The following is a 20126-nucleotide window of genomic DNA, read 5'->3' as shown; positions in this document are numbered from 1 at the left end:
ACTCCCACACACTCACTTATGTTAAATTTATCAAATAGCTAAGTTTTGCATTTCAAAAAAGGCTTGATGAAGGTCACTTGTCTGCTTTTGACCTTACGTAATTCCCAGCACACCTCCACCAATCTTCAACCTAAGCAGAGGTCTAATCAGCCAGATTAAGTCAAAACACCTGTGTAGGCATGCAGGGCCTTTAATGGAACCTTAAACAAGTCACACACACACACACACACACCCACCCCACCCCTTAATGAAATAGCGAGCTCCCAAACTGCTGAGCTGCTTAGTCTCCTCATCACCACTTGTTGTAAGACCAGTTCTTGTTATGTTACTTCTGTCATAAAGAGTCAAAATGATCAGCAGTGCAGAACTATAAACGGGGCTAAGTGTGTTTTTTGATTAAGAATGTTTCAAACAGTGAATTGAGCCAGAGGTGTCTGATTGGCAGCCGTGATAAAAAAAAAAGCTGATGTAATGCACATGCAGAGGAGCTAGACTCAGAGGCAAAGTCTGTAGTGAGAACAAGTGATATTTTACTCTGTGTGAGAACAGGCATGCAGAGGCAAAATGGGAAAAGCAGGCAAGCTGTTACAAAGGTGGAAATGCTAAGGCAAAATAGATGATCTGAAAAGCAACAGTGCTGAACTGTCATCTATTTATACTGGAGTAACTAATGACTGATCCGGGGCAGCTGGGCAGCCAGGTGACATACTCAGGTAATCAGTGGCAGTGGGGAAACTCAACAGGGGTGACTAGTGGACAGGTGAGACATGACAGGGTCTGAAATAACACGTGATGGTTACAAATTGGTAAATGATTACAGAGGGTGCTTAATTGACTCTTTTGAAACCATTTTTAGCCCAGGAAACACAGGAAGCATAAAAAGGAAGCATTCCCATCCTCTGAATCTTTGCAGAAGTTTTGGTGTTTACAACAAATGTTACATCGTTGAAATGGAGGATTCATACAAATCTTTTCCTGGATTTTTTTTATTCTACATCACATTGAATTCATTTGGCAGAGGCTTTTGCCCAAAGCAACCTGCAGTAAGTGCATCTTTTCTTTCTTCATTGTGTTTTCCATTAAGATAAAGGAAACGTGACTAAGCAAAAAAGGGACACATGTTTTTTCTGATAAAATATCTAGAAGCCAAACTTTTCTTTGAGTTTTCTTTTATCTCAGTACTGTCCTCTTGGGGACTGAGCCAAACAAGACACATGTTCAGTAATCCTGCAGTAAAACACTGGACTGCTACTGTTCATCAAAGGGCAGCTGTCTAACTAGTTTGTTTCTTGTTGACAGATCTCCCCAGGGTCACACAACTACCTTATATGATTTGTGTTGGACCGGCTGTACCTGCTATGTGCTCTCTAATCCCTAGCACCAAGTTGGAGCAGAGACGGCCTGTTCCAGCTGTAGGTGGAGCAGTGGCTGTCTTCCAGATCAGACAAAGAGGAGACACCCTCTGCCCTGGGCTGCATGTAATTACTCCCACTACAAACGGCACAAGTGAGCAGAGGAGAAGAGGCTGCCAGGCTCATTGGAAAAAAGGCAAACTCTCTCCTTCTTATCTATTTCTCTCCATCTCACTATCTGTCTCGGGCTTTTGTCTTCTCCCCATACTGTCTCCTTTACTTTCACTACTTTTTTCCTCTCATATACATGTGTATATATACACACACATGAATAATGAACGATAACACAAGCTCCTCCAGCTTCCCATGACTCAGTTGGTTCTCAGGAGTCTACAGACACACAAGCGGATTGCCACACAACAACAACAACAACAGAGCCGCTGGGAGTTCTGGAGGTTTTATAGAGCACTATGGTTCATGGAGAGAGCCTTATGTAATCTGAGAGGCTGGCAAAATGGGGATAGACGAATGATCCCTGCTAGAGCCAAAGTACTTACATTGCAACAGCATAGTGTGTACATTCACATTCAATGTCATTGCTACCAGGAGTCACAGCTGGAGCTACTGTACTTTCAATAATATCAGTTACAAAACAAATGACTCAATAATTGTGTCATTTAGTACTGATAATAGTTTTGTATCATTAGATGGGATGAAAGAAGTTATTTGGGGAAATATAATAAATGCTCCTTTTTGTCTCAGCTTCATTAGCTGGCAGACTACAAAGTAAACAAAGTGTAAGTCATGGACAGACAGTGCGTTGCTAACAGGGATTTAGAAGAGCTGTGATCAAACCAGCATCTAACCAAACCAAGTGAGTTTTTCTAATGCTAAAGTGCTGCATCTGAGCAGCTAATTAGCTATCTAGCATGCTAACTAACGTTAGCTGTGAACCTTTCCCTGCTGAATGTTTGTTTGGTGGATCGTTCAACAAACTAAGGTGCAGGACAAGACGTGTTCATGTTTGTACGTTAGATAAGAAGGAGACTTTAGCATGAAAGCTAATGTGGGTTGTTGTTCAGAGTCTGTGGCTCTTGTGTTGTGTAGCAGGATACTATCAGGCTCAGTGTGACCATCTGCTCTGCCAATGATCAAACGCCACATTATCACTTTATGCAAGATTGGATTTGCTGTATCGGAATAAAAACTTCATGCTGAAATCAAAGAATTTAGAATATAAATTTCTCCCTTATGGTTTCTGATTTTGATTTCAGATATGTATGTGTGCTGTACTAGACAAAAAGCAGTTTGGTAGTAGTTGTATTGCAAGACAGGCCAGCATAGGATAAAAAGTCTCATTCTCAAGTCAATGTTGGTGCAGCTGCAAACAGAGGTTTCTTATAATGAATGGGATATAAATTGACATAATTTTGATGTATTAAAGGATGCTAGATGTAGTCACCTGTCTGTGTGAAAATGCCACCTGTCTTGCAAAACAGTCACAAATCTGTTAAAAATGGAACAGAACAGCCAATTGTTAGCTGTGATAATGCTGTCTTGAAATATTTAAAAAAAAATGTGAGGATTACCTGAGAAAATGAGACAAGGAGCCTGGCCGACCTGAGATGGTGTGATGTTGCACTGCTCTGAAATAGCAGCAGTTGCCACTGTTGCTGAGAAATAAAGATAATTAACACAAGCAACACATATACATACACATATACCATTTGGGCACATGAGCAAACAATAAAATTCTCACCCAGGCGCTCATACACACACAATTAAATTAAAATAAGCATGTACACACAAACAGTAACAGAAAAGTGCATACACGAGCACACACAGATGCATCGTCTTCCAACAAAGCAGCGACACTTGCAGCATGTGAGGGAAGCCTTGTGTAGGCGAGGAGGGAATCCACAGTACTAAGAGCGTTATATTTAACAGCTTAGCATGTCATCTTTCATGGCAGTAAATCACAAGGATTCCACTTATGACTCAGTAATTGGGAAACTTCTGCCATCCATGTTCTTCCCAAAGGAAAATCTGTTACTTTTTGCATTTCAGGAGCTGTGTGTGCATAAATATACCTTTTTAATAACACACTTAACATTCAGTGATAGTTTATGTGGTATGGGGAAAATGAATCACTTGTGAAACATGCAGCAAATGCTCGCCGCTTTCAAGATGTTCTCAACCTTGAATCCTCAAGTTCTTTTGTTAGCTACACAGACACTTAAACAGAGTGAGAAATGAAGCTTGTACTCTCCACCGCACCTGCCGCAGAATAATTAGTTTTTATACAAGATTTATTCATGATTTAGGAAATATTTTTATTCTACTTTAAATCATTATCTAGCAGCAGCTGTGTGGGGATGATGCCATTTTAACTAACTTCTTCTATCATTCCATTGTTGTTATGTCAACCTTTCTAACAGCAGACATTTTTCCTATCTCCATACTACATATATATTAATTGTATAATCATCAAAGTACACTGTTTTGCAGTTAGAATAGAGTACAAGAAATAAGGAAATAAGGTTTTATTTTGTACCAACAGAAGACTATGCAACATGTGCAGCAACAGGCATCAATCAAAACGCAACTGCAACATTTAAAGGAAAGCTTAGTAAAATTGTTTTTTAAAACTGTCTCACCACCATACACAATTTGTTTTAATGTTAAGCAGCTATGAGGAGCTTATCCACATATGTAGAGTGTTCACACTGCAAAAGTGACAAAATTCAGTATATTTAAACCAGACAAAATGCAGACTAAATACAGCTGATTTTTGACTGTGCTATGATGGACACCACAATGCTACGCACAGCAAAAACAGATGAGGGAAAATCTGCAAGTGTGGGGGGCAGCATTACACACTTCACAGTGTACAGCCTGCTGGAATCTCATAGAAAGAAGAAGAGAAACGGATAAGGGAACAGCTGGAAAAAATCTGTATACACAGTACCAGGACCCTGACATTGATGCAGCCAAATGGAATTCAGCCATCATTAATTTGATCATTTACACCTGTGCTTTTGCAACTGCGATATGATGTATGGGCATATGGTGTCCATCAACAGAACACTGAAAAACCAAGCATTTGTTTGCATTCTTAAAGGCCCTGTGCACCCATGGTGATTTTAATTAATTTGGCTGAATAGGCCTCTTCTCAGATATTGGCAAGTATGTGCAGAGTGTGCTTGATTAACATCTCCTGTTAGCTTTATTTCACTTTATTTCTGGTCTAATCAGCCAGAGTAAGTGGAAACACCTGTATGGGTGTGAAAGGCATTTAGTTGAGTCACTTTTCTAGTGTGAGCACACTATATACACACTCAAAACCTGCTTAGAATTAGTTGTATGAAAATGGGACATATTGTAGCTTTTGACTTTTGATAGCAAGAGAAGCACAGGTGTTAACGATGTCTCTGTTCCATCTAGGTGTAACAGGAGACATGTCAGTGAGACAGCATGCACCGCTAAATAGAACGCAACTGTTAACTGATATTATTAGTCACATCTGTGTTTGATAACTGGAATTGTCTGTGAGAAACTTTGAGAAAGAAAAGCTTATTGGTTATTTTGTTGTTGTGTTTTTTTTTTCTTGCTGCAGTGGTTTGTGTGACAAAATGTTGACATATTTCTCATTCAAGATGAATATAAAAAGAATCAGTCAAAGAGGCTCATGAGGGAACTAAACTCATATGAGCAGTTTTGACACTGAAGCCAATGAAATGTGATCACTGTGAGGTGCGAAAAAAAGGAAGTCAGTTTTTGTCTCAATTTTACATTTTCACCCCAGGCCCCCATTACTTTCTCACCCCGAAAGCATTCTTGGGTTTGAAGTAATCATAATTCATAAGTTCTCACTGTCACTTTGGGCTCCAGACATTGCAAAAGTAGCCTTGTGCAGTCTTGAATAGCGACCCAGGGAGAAAGAACTTAGGCAAGAACTTTGCCGAATGCCATCAAACCATGTCATTTTCCACCGAAGGCCGTCCTTTCACATCCCATTCATATGCAGCACTGCACAGGAAAAACTATTACACATTCATGAGAAGCACCTGTTTGACAGTAAATGTATTCCCTTCTGTCAATTATGTGTGTGTGTGTGTGTGTGTGTCCACTTGTGACAAGAACACAAGAGATGGAATCAACCTTCATGTTTCACATCACTGACAGCCTCATCTTTCATCCTTTTTGTGCCCTCCCTATCTCTCTCTTTCGTCACATGAAGGACCCCCTTGTCTCTGCGGAGAACAAATGAGGCTGACCTTCGTTCGGCGCGCATGAGATGGATCTGCTGTGGCGTGTATGGCGGCAGCGGCTTTGAATTCTGTCTCCTCTGTACGCTCCATTTCCGTTCCTGAAGAGGAGGGTAGGCGGGAGCTTCTCTATGTCCATTCTCTCCATCTTTTGTCTCAATCTCGTGATCTCAATTTTCTTTTTTTTTACCCACTCTCCTCCTCTCATCTCATCACTTGCTTCCTCTTTGTCTCCTTAACTTCATCTCATTACCTATTTCTCCTCACATCTTTTCTTTTCTCACCTCCTTTTCTTTTTCTCTTGTCCTGTGCTCCATATTTTTTCATTTTCTACCCAGTCTGCTCGACTGTCTGTGCCCTCCCGACTTCTCTTTTCCCTCTTTTGCTTTCTGTCTGTGCGCTCCGGCAGAACAGAGGTCTCGGTGGTAATGACAGGGGTCACTGTCTGGGGTCAGCGATTTCTGCCTCAAAGCTAACTACTAGAAATGTCCTCTTGTAGCCAGAAAATGGGACCAGGTGAGACAAGAGAGAGGGAGACTGAGAGGACTGAGAGTAAGAGAGCGGGAGGGGTGAGAAGAACAAAAACTCAGCCATAACTCTCGTACTTTCTACAAGTGCGACCATGCCCATTGCAACAAGGTAATAAAAGACAGTCATCCTCTTTCCTCCGCCACCACTACACACTATCCTCACTTCTATTAAGGGTCATCAGTTCTGGCCGTAAAACACCACTTCCTGTGATTAAGTGTCCAATTACAATCCCATTCTCCTCCCACGTCTTCCTCTTACTCATTGCATGAAAGCAGAATTCAAATCAGGCTGTCCTGAGGGGTCTCAGCCTCCGTTATTGATAGAGTCCACTGGGTGGAAAAACTTGGCACGTCCCTAAAAGCTCCTTGTTTAATGTGTGACAAATGGTTTGCAGTGCAAGTACTTTTGGGGGGCATTTAATGTCTTTATTAAAATATTGATAGTAGAGAGATGACAGGATATGAGGGGGGAGAGAGAGATAGGGAACAAAGGTCCAGGACCAGAGTCGAACTGAAGACGTTGATTTTCTTGGTTTGGCGCCTTGAACCTCTATGCCGTCCCCCTGGTGGCCCCTGGTTTATGGAAATTTAAATGTGTTTGGGAATGTGTACCACTGACATGAAATTGTCCTTGCAGTGCCTGCTTTATCACCTAATGTTGAGGCTGTAACCTTTTTTTTATTATTTCAGTTTAGTAATTATGTATTCCTATATTTATATGTTTTATCAAATTACCTCACAGCAAATCTGGGGCCAGGTAATGAGTACATTGCACAGAGAGCGGGAGGAACATTGGATAAATAGTGACCTGGTAGCTCATTTTTAACCTGGCGCCCTCTAGGAGTGAGTTTTCTTAAACAAACCAAAGACAGGTGGATCGGCGACTGAAGCCGAGTTCTGAATTCAGAGACAAAGATCAAATGTTGACAAAAACTATTTTATGTAACTCCATGCCCATCTTCTTGATTGTTCTGCATTTTTCAACTGTATCACAGTCCTCATCAGGAGATTGAGTTTTTGCAGTTGACAAGGAACTGTAGATGTTCAAACACCTCTGAAACTTCTCACATATGTTGACCTATTCTTGAACTTGGAAACAGCAGTCAGGCTGTCAAGCTCAATGATCAGATGTGTCTCTAACAGACCCCATTTACACTTGGTATTAACAGTAAAATAGAGAGCAAAGAAAACTCACTTGTAAGCCTTTACTGGACTGTGTCTAATGTGTTCAAGAGAAGCGTGTATGACAACAGCTGTGATGGTTTGGTTATTCTTACACTGCGGACACAGTCTTTTTGAAATCCCAATTTGTGTTAGCAGTGCAGGTCGTATCCTTGAACAGATGTAAGCAGTCTTCTAAGCTATTCACAACTGACCTTGAAGTGCAGGGGTGTGGATGTAGCCCGTACAGCCCATAGACAGACATATAAGTGCGTGTCGGTCTGTGCAGTGGAATCACCACCTGCAGGGAGGGTCTTTGCCCTCCACACAATGGATGCCGGGATTGGCTTCATCCCCTGTAACCCAAGAAAGACTTAAGCAGGTAGAGAAAATCCTGAATGAAGGTTTAACTGGAATGCTTCAGGATCATCTTCATCCCTCATGCCAAGTGCAGGACAACAAAAAACAGTGTTTATAATGATAATATAATGTGTATATGAGTTTATATTAATACTTTTGATTAAGCCTCATTTCCCCAAAGGTTGAGGAAAAAGTGGGATTTTTTTAAACTTAAAATGATAAAGTGTTGAACGGTTCAGACAATGTATGTATGTTTTTAAAAGAAAGAATATGTATTTTTATTCATCATAAATCTTAAATGTTTGATCCCTGCCAAGTGCAACAACCTGGGCTCTTAAAAAACAGAGGACAGAAACAGTAGACACACAAGGTACTGAATACTAAACTAAATTTATTAACAACAAATAGGTAGAAAATAACAAATTAATTTACAGTAAATTAGACTAAAATAATACATTTATTCATTATAAATTGTGGTTGTCTGGGGGGGGGGTTCATCTGGACTGGTTGTGCACGCAGGATCCAGGTGTCTCTCCTGCCACTGACTGTGCTGCCTTCAGGTCCGGCCTCTGCAGACAGGAAAACACTGAACAGCATCAAAGCGCACAAGCAGTGGAAAAGTCATGAAATGAACAAGCATTTATTATTTTTTATCATTTATTATTTATTTATTATATTTATATAGATATATAAATATATATATATATATATATGTACAATTAAAATTATAATAGACTTAAGCAGTTGATAAAAACTGTTGTTTGATCAACTGCTTAACTGTTGTCCTAGTCGTCACAGGAAAACAGAAGGTGGAAAGCGCCTGTGATCCTATTGAAGAGGCGTCTAAACCAGCCGTCCTGCTTGGCGTTGTCAAGACACTGAACAGTATTCAAAGTGCACAAGCACTGAGGTCATGAAATGAACAAGCATTTATATTGTATGTGATGATTCTTTACCAACTGTATCATGATTCACTGAAGGAAAGAATAGAATTTCTATCACATAATAAAAGCTTGCATGTTCATTCATTAAATATATACACAATTAAAATTATAATAGACTTAAAACTAATAAGTTAAGCAGTTGATAAAACCTGTTTGATCAACTGCTTAACTGTTGTCCTAGCCGTCACAGGAAAGCAGAAGGTGGAAAGCGCCTGTGATCCTATTGAAGAGGCGTCTAAACCAGCCGTCCTGCTTGGCGTTGTCCTCTGGCTGGACGTCGGCCTCTTTCAGGTCATTCTCCTCCAACGCGGCCCACTCATGTTCTGACACTGCAGTTAGAGTTGGGACCCTTCGCTGTCGAAGAATGCCTCCTGGTCCTGCTGTCTGATGTGTGGAAGGCTGCCAGCTCACTTCAGGCTCAGTCTCCTCAGGGTCTATCGTAATGCAGACGTCTGGGCGGGAGCACTGAGGGGGGCTGTGGTAAAAAAGAGGGTGCCGCAGAACCTCCAGGGGTTTAATACGCAGGTCTGCATCCAGCTGCAGCATCCTCTTGACCAGGTCTATGAAAAGACGCTGGTCGCTCTGGTGTCCCCTCTCCATGGCCAGGACCTGCTCGAGATCATCAAGAGACCCCAGTCTGATGTATCTCGTCTCTTCAGCGTAGAACCCCGTCTCATACGCGAACTCCTCTGGCGTCTTGAATGTCCACCGTGGCTGACTATTCTGCTGTTTGTGGAAGTAATAATCTGTGCCCATTCCACGATCCAGCAGATAGTCAGCTAGCTGACCCTGGGTCTCCATGATGAAGTTCAACATGTCGTAGTCTGTTTCCCCAGGATACAGAGGGCAACCTGTTGCCAGTTCCACTGCTACCAGTCCTAGAGACCACATGTCGATGGCCTCGTTAAATGGGATGTGTAGCATGATTTCTGGTGCCCTGTACCATGTTGTTTGTACACAGGCACCAGCTTTAGCTGCTGACACAGGACGAGCTAGTCCAAAGTCAATCAACTTGACTTTTAGCGGCTGTTGCTTTCGGTCCACAACCATGACGTTATCTGGTTTGAGATCGGCGTGCACGATTCCAACCGATCTCAAATGGGACAGGGCTGTGGCCAGCTGATGCACGACTGGACTCAGCTCTCTGATGGAAAGACCCTGATGATTCCTGTCTGCCATGTAATCCCGCAGGCTTTGGTCCAGAAGTTCAAAGTTCAGGCAAATGTGTTCTTGATCAAAGAAGAAGCCATTCCACCTAACGATGTTACAGGTGTCTGGATCCAGACACCGCAGCCTCTTCAGAATGGAGATCTCCAGTTTTGCCTGACAAACGACCTCGGGGTGATTCTTGTTCACCTTCACAGCCTCCGTCCTGCCAGTTTCAGTGTTGCGGCATTTGGTCACGAAACCAAAGCCGCCCTCGCCGAGGAAAGCCTCCACGGTGTGGCACCTGCCAAGTGTGCTCCCTTTAAAAATCTGTAGCTTGTCTGTATGGAGGGAGAACAGAGAGAGAGGATATGAGTACATCATGTCACACTTTAACAGGACAGCAAATAAAATAAGGAATTCAATAATATGTATCAATTAATGTCAGCAATGTTAAGATATAAAACTCAAAAATGTTGTTAAGTTGACAAAATGTTCAACACATTCATTAAAATGGTCTAATTGTAAACACTTGGGTTAATATGTTAATGAGGACACAAATAGATAAAGTATTGGATCACTGATGTTGATCAAGTAAATCAGCAAAATAGTTCAACTCACCTGACGTGTTCATTGTGATGTTGATGGATGGTCTTCGGATATATTTCGAGACGTAATTGAAGTGTGCGAACGTAAAGACTTGATCGTACACAGTTAACGTGGTTCTCCTGTTGCTCTCAGGTTGAGATTCTGTCTGGTTTGCAGTTACTTATAGATTCTGTATCTGATTGATTCCTTTGTGACATGAGAGAATTTTATGACATCACTGGGTTATGGCTTTGTGACATCGTTTGCTTTGGTGTGTGTGTGTGTGTGCGTGTGTGCGTGCGTGCATGTGTGTGTGTGCGCGCATGCGTGTGTGCATGTGTGTGTGCATGTGTGTGTGTGTGTTCATGCATGCATCTATTCAAAACACTAACTTTAAACCCATATCAGGCCATTATTATGTTAAACCTATCTACAGTACACAGGCCTTGTATGAATTAGAGCTGATTCAGCAAAAATATTTGTTGATTTCAGTGCATTTCTTACAAGAGTACATTAAATAATGAATTATTATTGATGTATCATATGTCTCCATGATTTGTTGTGTGTGCAAAATTCTTTATTAATACTGATTATAAAACGTTGATAAATCACTTGTTACAATGGTGCGACTGGACTTTGTAGTTCATACAAATTGCTTTTGTTTTGCAGACATGAATGTGTCTCTTACACAGAATTCAGTATTGAACAATTCAACCTATTTGAGCATGTGTATCCATCAATTCCTCCATTCCTCTGTTTGTATAAAAGCAAAGTACTTTGTAACTATGAATCACTCTCCACGAATCTGCTGTTGGACATTGCTTATTTATACAACAAAATCAGTGGGTATTTACTGTTGAGCATAACTGTGTACTCTAGAGTTGGAGTCTGTTCCAAGAGGCACGTTTGAACGCTGATAAAATGTTAATTATAGATGACTTGTCAGGAGCGTGTGACTTGTAATTGTAGTTTATATAATACATGCTGTTTGTTTTTGCTGAGCATGAATGTGCATCTTATGTAGAACTGAATGCATTATGATGGAAACACTTCCTGAGGCAAGTGTATTTATCATGTTAGTACATTCATTAATTAATACTTATTCATGTTGTATAAAAACAGTTAAAGTGAAACTAGCTATGAATAATTGATGTTAATGATGCTCACACAATGTTACTAGACATTTCTTAGTGGCAGCATTGAGCATTTCAAAAATAAACAAGTAGCTTTAAATGTCTTTCTTTCCAAAACAAAAAATTGAAGAGAAATTAAGTACAAAACTGAAAAACATGCTATCACACATCCTATAACATGAGGGGGAAAAAATCTAAAGTAGACACACGCTGTGCTAAAGCCACACCAAACATGGCAAGTGGAAGTGGGAAAATGTGAAGATGTGGAGGACTAACTGTACAAACTGTAGGTCTTCAGAGAAAGAGATCTATAGTATAGTATAGCACCAAAAAGTGTATACCATGAGTCTCCTGACTTTAGAAATGTGCCAATAAAAGACCTGACAAAAGACTATATACACTGGCTGGTAATTTTAATGTGTCTTAACTAATTCGTTAATTGCTTATATACAAATCACAGAGTCAAGTTTAAGACTGTAAACTGCTATAAATGTTTAAAACTACTCAAGTGATGATTACAACTGAGCTTCAGTTATGAATGTTCCATAAGGAGGACTTACAGTTGTAAAGACATTTGTAAAAATAACTATTGTGTTTTATAGTGTCTTATAAACCATTTAATTACTGTTTATATACTGCTGATAAATGCTAAATATGGGGCTTTAAACTAAATTGGTACCTGTGACTCTCTGCACCTCAGACTAATGTTAATAAACTGGCAGCACAAATTAATATGACAGATTTTTCATTTTCACAGTTTTTCCTTTATTATGAAATGATATTAATCCTTTGTTAAGGATGTAATGTCACTGAAATGGAGCATCACGTTAGTTCAGGCAGAGCTCATGTCAGCTTATCTGTCTCATTCATGCTCAGTATCATTAGATTACTGATGCATTGTCTGTTTGGCAGTTGATAAGTAACATCTAAACTAACTAGCAACTACTATGGCTTGAGGCTGAAGCCGACGCGGAAGTACCTTAAAGTACAATACCACAGACGGCCACTAGATGCTCGCTCCAAAACTCGTTGTCAATAAATGTCAACTTATTGACTTTCTTTCAATAAATTTCAATTATGGTGTCATTTGCTAAATTCAGACCCTCTAATAAGTGTGCTGGTGGTCATTTGAGAAATTTTTGGTCCATTAATAAGATTTTAAGACTTAGTAGCTTAATAGTAGCTTTGATGTCTGCTATGTGGGTGTTGATTGACAGCTGTGATTGACAGTTGGCTTGCCTGCTGCTCTCCTTGGCTTGGGACTCGCACTGAGTCAGACTATTGTCACAATATTTCACTAAGTTTAATGTTACCTGATTATGGTACCTGCACTGTTAGCACAATTTAGCTAAAGTAGCTAACGTTAGCCCAAGTGTGCAGTGCTCAGTGTTCCCAGTAAGCTAGCAGGCTAGCAGGACATGTTTCCAGAGTGTGAAAGGCAACATCCTGTAATCCTTCTTTGGAACATCCTGCCTCCAAACAGAACGGATGGCACCAACTACAAGCCGCAATTCTGGGTTTCAAACCAGCTCCAATGCAAAACAATGGGTAACGTCATATGTCGCTAAATCCATCTTTATATAAAGTTTATGATCTAAAATCAAAACAACTAGCTAGCTGTCAATTGCTAACTGCTACTTACCACTGTTAACAACCTTCCAAAGGAGAAACTGCACTGAGGAAGCTAACAGAACAGTTAGTTCAGTTAGCTAACATAACAGTTATTTTGTGAATATAAGAGAAATGAAGGTCCTTGTTGTTGGAACTTTCTCTCTCTCTCTCTCTCCATGAACTGGTTTGATGGCGGCGTGACCGACATTTGCAGCAGCCTCTTCAAGTTCCAACTATGCAGTCAGAACTTGTCATGTCCATGTCTACGTCTATGTCTGTGTCATCGTGTAGAGTGCAACGGAAATATGTCTATGATTGCCAGTTCATTTCGGACATTCGTAATAAAGACTTGCTATGAGAAATACTGGCTGGGAGCTAAATCAGCTGCGCGTGCTTGGTTTGCTACGCCGAATGGGCCCAAAGGAGACCACGGCCTAGCCTGGAGTTTCACAGGAGAGGAAACATTGAAAACGGTGTGACAGAACCAGAGGAGTGCAACTTAGGCTAACTGTTAACCCATACAAACCGGCAGTACCAACAATCATGCTGCCTAATGTTGGACAGCAAAATGGATTATATAACTCCCCAATCAGTGCTGGTCACTCGTTGACATGCAAAAGCTGTCTACATCGAACTGAGACATGTACTTTCTTTATCCTTTCTGTTGTTGTCGCACTGCTATTGGCTGGGTGGAACAACATTTCATTTTTTTTGTGTATGCAAATAAACAAGAAAATGACAATAAACTATCTTGAATCTAATAATAATAATCATATGAGTGTTTTACTGGAGGCAGCCTTTACAAATTGTCTGCTCTCACTAATACTCTGCTGATTCATAATGCAACATTTATTTTCAAGGGCTTTGTGATGTTTGCTCTTACTTACTAACTTTATTAGTTTCTGAGTTTCTCCCTCTACCACTCCAACTTCCTCCTTATGTGATACAAGCTTTGATGTGTTGTTTTGCTAAGCTGTAATTTTCCTTTTCTGACAAATCTAACTGTGTAACCATCTGTCATAAATGGTCAGTTCCTTGATGAAAGTGTGAGCTTTGATAAGTGTCTTCTTACAGCTTGTCTACACAGGAGGCATTTCAACCATGTTTTTTTTTTTTTAAACCTATACAGCACTGCTGTGCCTGAACGCATCCTGAATCACTGCAGTAGGGAGATATTTGATTATATATTTTTCATTATTTTACATTCGGGTCAATTTTCAGTGTCAGTATTATGGATATGTAGACAAACTGTGCTTTATTGTTGGGTTGTGGAACTCAATAATATAATGCCAAAACTAGAGTATGTGCCTTTTCCTGTTTCCGTGCAGCAGTAGCTTCTGAATTTATACTATTTGTGATTCCATCTTTGTGTCTGGTTTCCAGCAGAGTGTTCTTCAGCCCAGCTGTTTGTTTTATTAATTTTCTCAGCTTTTGAATTATTAGTCAGAAAACAAGCATATGAGAATAGACAACTTTTTGTCATATTCAGAGGCTCCTGTTCTCTAGCTGGCAGAGGATGAAATGAAGGTGCACTGTGCTCCCTGCAGATGGTGAACTTCTCCTCCTCTGTACTTTCAACACACAATACAACCTTCTCGAGCTCTCTCTCACACACTTTTTCCTTTTTTGTCTCCCTTCCTTTCTTCTCTTTCATCTTTTCCTATATTTTAATTTTTTCTTCTTCTCTTAAACCTCTTCTCTCTGTTCCCTCCTTCATCTTGCTCTCCTCCAGCCTTTCGCTGCTTCCTCACACTCTCTTTTTCACCAGCTCACTCGCTCTCCCTCTGAGACTCCAGCCAGCTTGGCACATTGTATTTACTCAGCCAGTCATTGGCTGCCTCTGTTTATTACCTATTCAGCGATGAGGCAGGAGAGACGGACAGCACCGCCCTTCAGAGGATTTTCCTCCAGCTCTCCCTCTGCCGCCTGTCGTTGAATCTTATAACACTGCGTTGGTCTCTTTTAATCTGTTTCAATTTATTCTCTATCAAGTGCCGACTGCTGCCTTTTATGTCAGTGTTCACATGACCTGTAGTTACAGGGAGCAGGGGGGTGGATCATGAAAATAGATCACCTAAGGCTCCGAACAGAGGATACATTTCTCTTGTATCTTATCTGAATGAAATCCCAAATTAAGCTGTAATGGATTATGTTAATTCATATGCTATCAGTTCTGGGAACATGGGAAATAAACTGTGTGCTTTATCCCTAAGCTGTTTATAAACTTCTTCAGCATTTAGGCAACATACATCACTGTTAACATCAACTTAATTAGATAATGGGTGTGCTGTTTCTCACTATGTTGGGGCCCAGATAAGAATAGAGAAATATAAAGCAAGTAAGCATGTGACATAGCATGTTAATATGAAGATAATGTTATAGGTATGCAGGTAGGACGGACTTCTTCAGCTCCTGCTGAAAAGCAACATTTTGCTGGATCTCACCAGGCCTTGCTTTGTCCTTGTCCTCTCATTTGACTTTGTTTCCTTTACCTGCAGGCTGCATACCCTTCACAATGCAGTCAGATCCTGAAGCGCGCGCTGCCTACCTCTCAAAGCTATCACAGGCTTTCACAATAGCCTGCAGCGCTCTTTTGATCAAACCCAGAAGCTTGATGCGAACAACTCGGAGCTCTGCTTAAACCGCAGCAGGAGAGGAAGTGAGAGGTGAGCGGAGGTGAGATTTACCTGCGTGGAGTGAACAACAGAACCGCCAATGACAGCAGAGACTTTTGAAGGAGTCTGGGAACTCGCATCAGCTCAGATGTAGCATCAGAACTAAAACTTGCATGTATGTTAAGTGTGTGCTTAAGTACAATTTTGAGAAACTTTACTTGAGTATTTACATTTTCTGCTACTCCATACTGCTACACTACATTCCAGATGGAAATATTGTACTTTTGACTCCACTACACTTCTTAGTAACTAGTTACTAAGAAAATTTAACATACAAAACATATAGTAGGATGAGTTTTTTTTTTAGTTAAGCATGGTTAAATATTAAACTACCTAACACATGTGTATTACATGGGATTAAATTGCTGCTGATACAATGTATCACTAATAATAATCCAATAAAGAGAAAATAATTAGTCTGATAAGAGCCATTCTGCTGTGTTGTAAGTACTTATTTTTATATTGTCCTGTTGTCACAGTTGTCAAGTACAAGATCTGAATACTTCTTTCATCAATGCAAATAGTAAGAATTTTCTGAATATCTGAAGATAATGTTGAAATGTAATATGAACTTTATATTAGCCTGTAAATAGTTGTACAAACAATTAGGCAAACAATAGAAATCCAGTCACTCTCCACAAAATGTGCATGATCACAGGAATCATAATCAAACCAACACCTAAATATTCCAGCTTTAGTTACATTATTGGAAGTTCTTATTTACACCACATGCAAAACATGCAAGAATCTAATGGCAGAAACATGACAGGAAGACAGAGTGTGAGGTTGAACTCTAATGTCAGATGACATTCCTAAATGTAATTAAGGCGGCACTGATCAATATTTTTTTTATTAACAATGGAAAAAAGCACAGCTGTACAGCTGAAGACTCTGAGAGGATCTTCATGATTTTCTATTTACATTTTATGGTGTTTTCTTCCCTTTTTTACCCCCTTTTTTAACTATGTATTTTCATATAAAACACATACATTAAACTGATGTTTGCAAAGATGCCACAAAAGTATTGAAACAAACACTGTTGTTCATTCACTGATGTTAAAGAAATTGTATAAAAACTCAAAGTTTACATTAAACGTCTGAGGTAGTTTCACTTTATTTCAGGTCTTTTGTTGAAAGGAATGGATGCAAATATATTTATATAACATTAATTAATTAGTATTAATTTCTGAATGTACTAACATGATGAATGCACTTCCAACACAATACTGAATTCTGTGTAAGAGACACAGTCATGTCTGCAAAACAAAAGCAATTTGTATGAACTACAAAGTCCAGTCGCACCATTGTAACAAGTGATTTATCAACGTTTTATAATCAGTATTAATAAAGAATAGTGCACACACAACAAATCATGGAGACATATGATACATCAATAAGAATTCATTATTTAATGTACTCTTGTAAGAAATGCACTGAAATCAACAAATATGTTTGCTGAATCAGCTCTAATTCATACAAGGCCTGTGTACTGTAGATAGGTTTAACATAATAATGGCCTGATATGGGTTTAAAGTTAGTTTTTTGAATAGATGCATACATGAACACACACACACACGCACACACACACACACACACACACACACACACACACACACACACACACGCACGCACACACACAGACACACACACGCACACACACACACACACACGCCAAAGCAAACGATGTCACAAAGCCATGACCCAGTGATGTCATAAAATTCTCTCATGTCACAAAGGAATCAATCAGATACAGAATCTATAAGTAACTGCAAACCAGACAGAATCTCAACCTGAGAGCAACAGGAGAACCACGTTAACTGTGTACGATCAAGTCTTTACGTTCGCACACTTCAATTACGTCTCGAAATATATCCGAAGACCATCCATCAACATCACAATGAACACGTCAGGTGAATTGAACTATTTTGCTGATTTACTTGATCAACATCAGTGATCCAATACTTTATCTATCTGTGTCCTCATTAACATATTAACCCAAGTGTTTACAATTAGACCATTTTAATGAATGTGTTGAACATTTTGTCAACTTAACATTTTTTGAGTTTTATATCTTAACGTTGCTGACATTAATTGATACATATTATTGAATTACTTATTTTATTTGCTGTCCTGTTAAAGTGTGACATGATGTACTCATATCCTCTCTCTCTGTTCTCCCTCCATACAGACAAGCTGCAGATTTTTAAAGGGAGCACACTCGGCAGATGCCACACCGTGGAGGCTTTCCTCGGCGAGGGCGGCTTTGGTTTCGTGACCAAATGCCGCAACACTGAAACTGGCAGGACGGAGGCTGTGAAGGTGAACAAGAATCACCCCGAGGTCGTTTGTCAGGCAAAACTGGAGATCTCCATTCTGAAGAGGCTGCGGTGTCTGGATCCAGACACCTGTAACATCGTTCGGTGGAATGGCTTCTTCTTTGATCAAGAACACATTTGCCTGAACTTCGAACTTCTTGACCAAAGCCTGCGGGATTACATGGCAGACAGGAATCATCAGGGTCTTTCCATCAGAGAGCTGAGTCCAGTCGTGCATCAGCTGGCCACAGCCCTGTCCCATTTGAGATCGATCGGAATCGTGCACGCCGATCTCAAACCGGATAACATCATGGTTGTGGACCGAAAGCAGCAGCCGCTAAAAGTCAAGTTGATTGACTTTGGACTAGCTCGTCCTGTGTCAGCAGCTAAAGCTGGTGCCTGTGTACAAACAACATGGTACAGGGCACCAGAAATCATGCTACACATCCCATTTAACGAGGCCATCGACATGTGGTCTCTAGGACTGGTAGCAGTGGAGCTGGCAACAGGTTGTCCTCTGTATCCTGGGGAAACAGACTACGACATGTTGAACTTCATCATGGAGACCCAGGGTCAGCTAGCTGACTATCTGCTGGATCGTGGAATGGGCACAGATTATTACTTCCACAAACAGCGGAATAGTCAGCCACGGTGGACATTCAAGACGCCAGAGGAGTTCGCGTATGAGACGGGGTTCTACGCTGAAGAGACGAGATACATCAGACTGGGGTCTCTTGATGATCTCGAGCAGGTCCTGGCCATGGAGAGGGGACACCAGAGCGACCAGCATCTTTTCGTAGACCTGGTCAAGAGGATGCTGCAGCTGGATGCAGACCTGCGTATTAAACCCCTGGAGGTTCTGCGGCATCCTCTTTTTTACCACAGCCCCCCTCAGTGCTCCCGCCCAGACGTCTGCATTACGATAGACCCTGAGGAGACTGAGCCTGAAGTGAGCTGGCAGCCTTCCACACGTCAGACAGCAGGACCAGGAGGCATTCTTCGACGGCGAAGGGTCCCAACTCTAACTGCAGTGTCAGAACATGAGTGGGCCGCGTTGGAGGAGAATGACCTGAAAGAGGCCGACGTCCAGCCAGAGGACAACGTCAAGCAGGACGGCTGGTTTAGACGCCTCTTCAATAGGATCACAGGCGCTTTCCACCTCCTGCTTTCCTGTGATGGCTAGGACAACAGTTAAGCAGTTGATCAAACAGGTTTTATCAACTGCTTAACTTATTAGTTTTAAGTCTATATAATTTTAATTGTGTATATATTTAATGAATGAACATGCAAGCTTTTATTATGTGATAGAAATTCTATTCTTTCCTTCAGTGAATCATGATGCAGTTGGTAAAGAATCATCACATACAATATAAATGCTTGTTCATTTCATGACCTCACTGCTTGTGCACTTTGAATACTGTTCAGTGTCTTGACAACGCCAAGCAGGACGGCTGGTTTAGACGCCTCTTCAGTAGGATCACAGGCGCTTTCCACCTTCTGTTTTCCTGTGACGGCTAGGACAACAGTTAAGCAGTTGATCAAACAACAGTTTTTATCAACTGCTTAAGTCTATTATAATTTTAATTGTACATATACATATATATATATATATATATATATATATATAATAAATAATAAATGTTAAAAAAAATAATAAATGCTTGTTCTTTTCATGACTTTTCCACTGCTTGTGCGCTTTGATACTGTTCAGTGTTTTCCTGTCTGCAGAGGCTGGACCTGAAGGCAGCACAGTCAGTGGCAGGAGAGACACCTGGATCCTGCGTGCACAACCAGTCCAGATGAAAACTCTTCTCCCCACAGACAACCACGTTGTGGCTTCTGTTCTCCCTACACACTACTGATATTACAGACTCAACCAACCTATCAACTGTTTTGTTTTTTTTATTCATTTGCTGTAAATAAATGTCTCTTTTTTTACCAATTTATTGTAAATGAATTTACTTTGAATTCTACCAAATTGCTATAAATAAATTAAATTTATTATTCAATATCCATTATGTTTCTGTTTTTTGTCACAGCCTA

General features: G+C 40.4%; 1 protein-coding gene across 1 annotated transcript; it reads left to right on the top strand.

Moving 5' to 3' along the window:
* Positions 1-5595: 5595 nt before the first annotated feature.
* On the top strand, positions 5596-20094 carry LOC122971696 (homeodomain-interacting protein kinase 2-like). The gene is made up of 4 exons (XM_044338439.1): positions 5596-5733; positions 15592-15986; positions 16064-17678; positions 17957-20094. Exons 3-4 carry the CDS (start codon positions 17666-17668, stop codon positions 19264-19266), a joined length of 1323 nt encoding a protein of 440 aa, XP_044194374.1. The 5' UTR covers positions 5596-5733; positions 15592-15986; positions 16064-17665; the 3' UTR covers positions 19267-20094.
* Positions 20095-20126: the final 32 nt, after the last annotated feature.

The sequence above is a fragment of the Thunnus albacares genome, chromosome 20, assembly GCF_914725855.1.
Source record: "Thunnus albacares chromosome 20, fThuAlb1.1, whole genome shotgun sequence".
NCBI lineage: Eukaryota > Metazoa > Chordata > Actinopteri > Scombriformes > Scombridae > Thunnus > Thunnus albacares.
The sequence above is the reverse complement of the archived record's forward strand: the minus strand, read 5'-3'. Positions and strand labels throughout refer to the sequence as shown.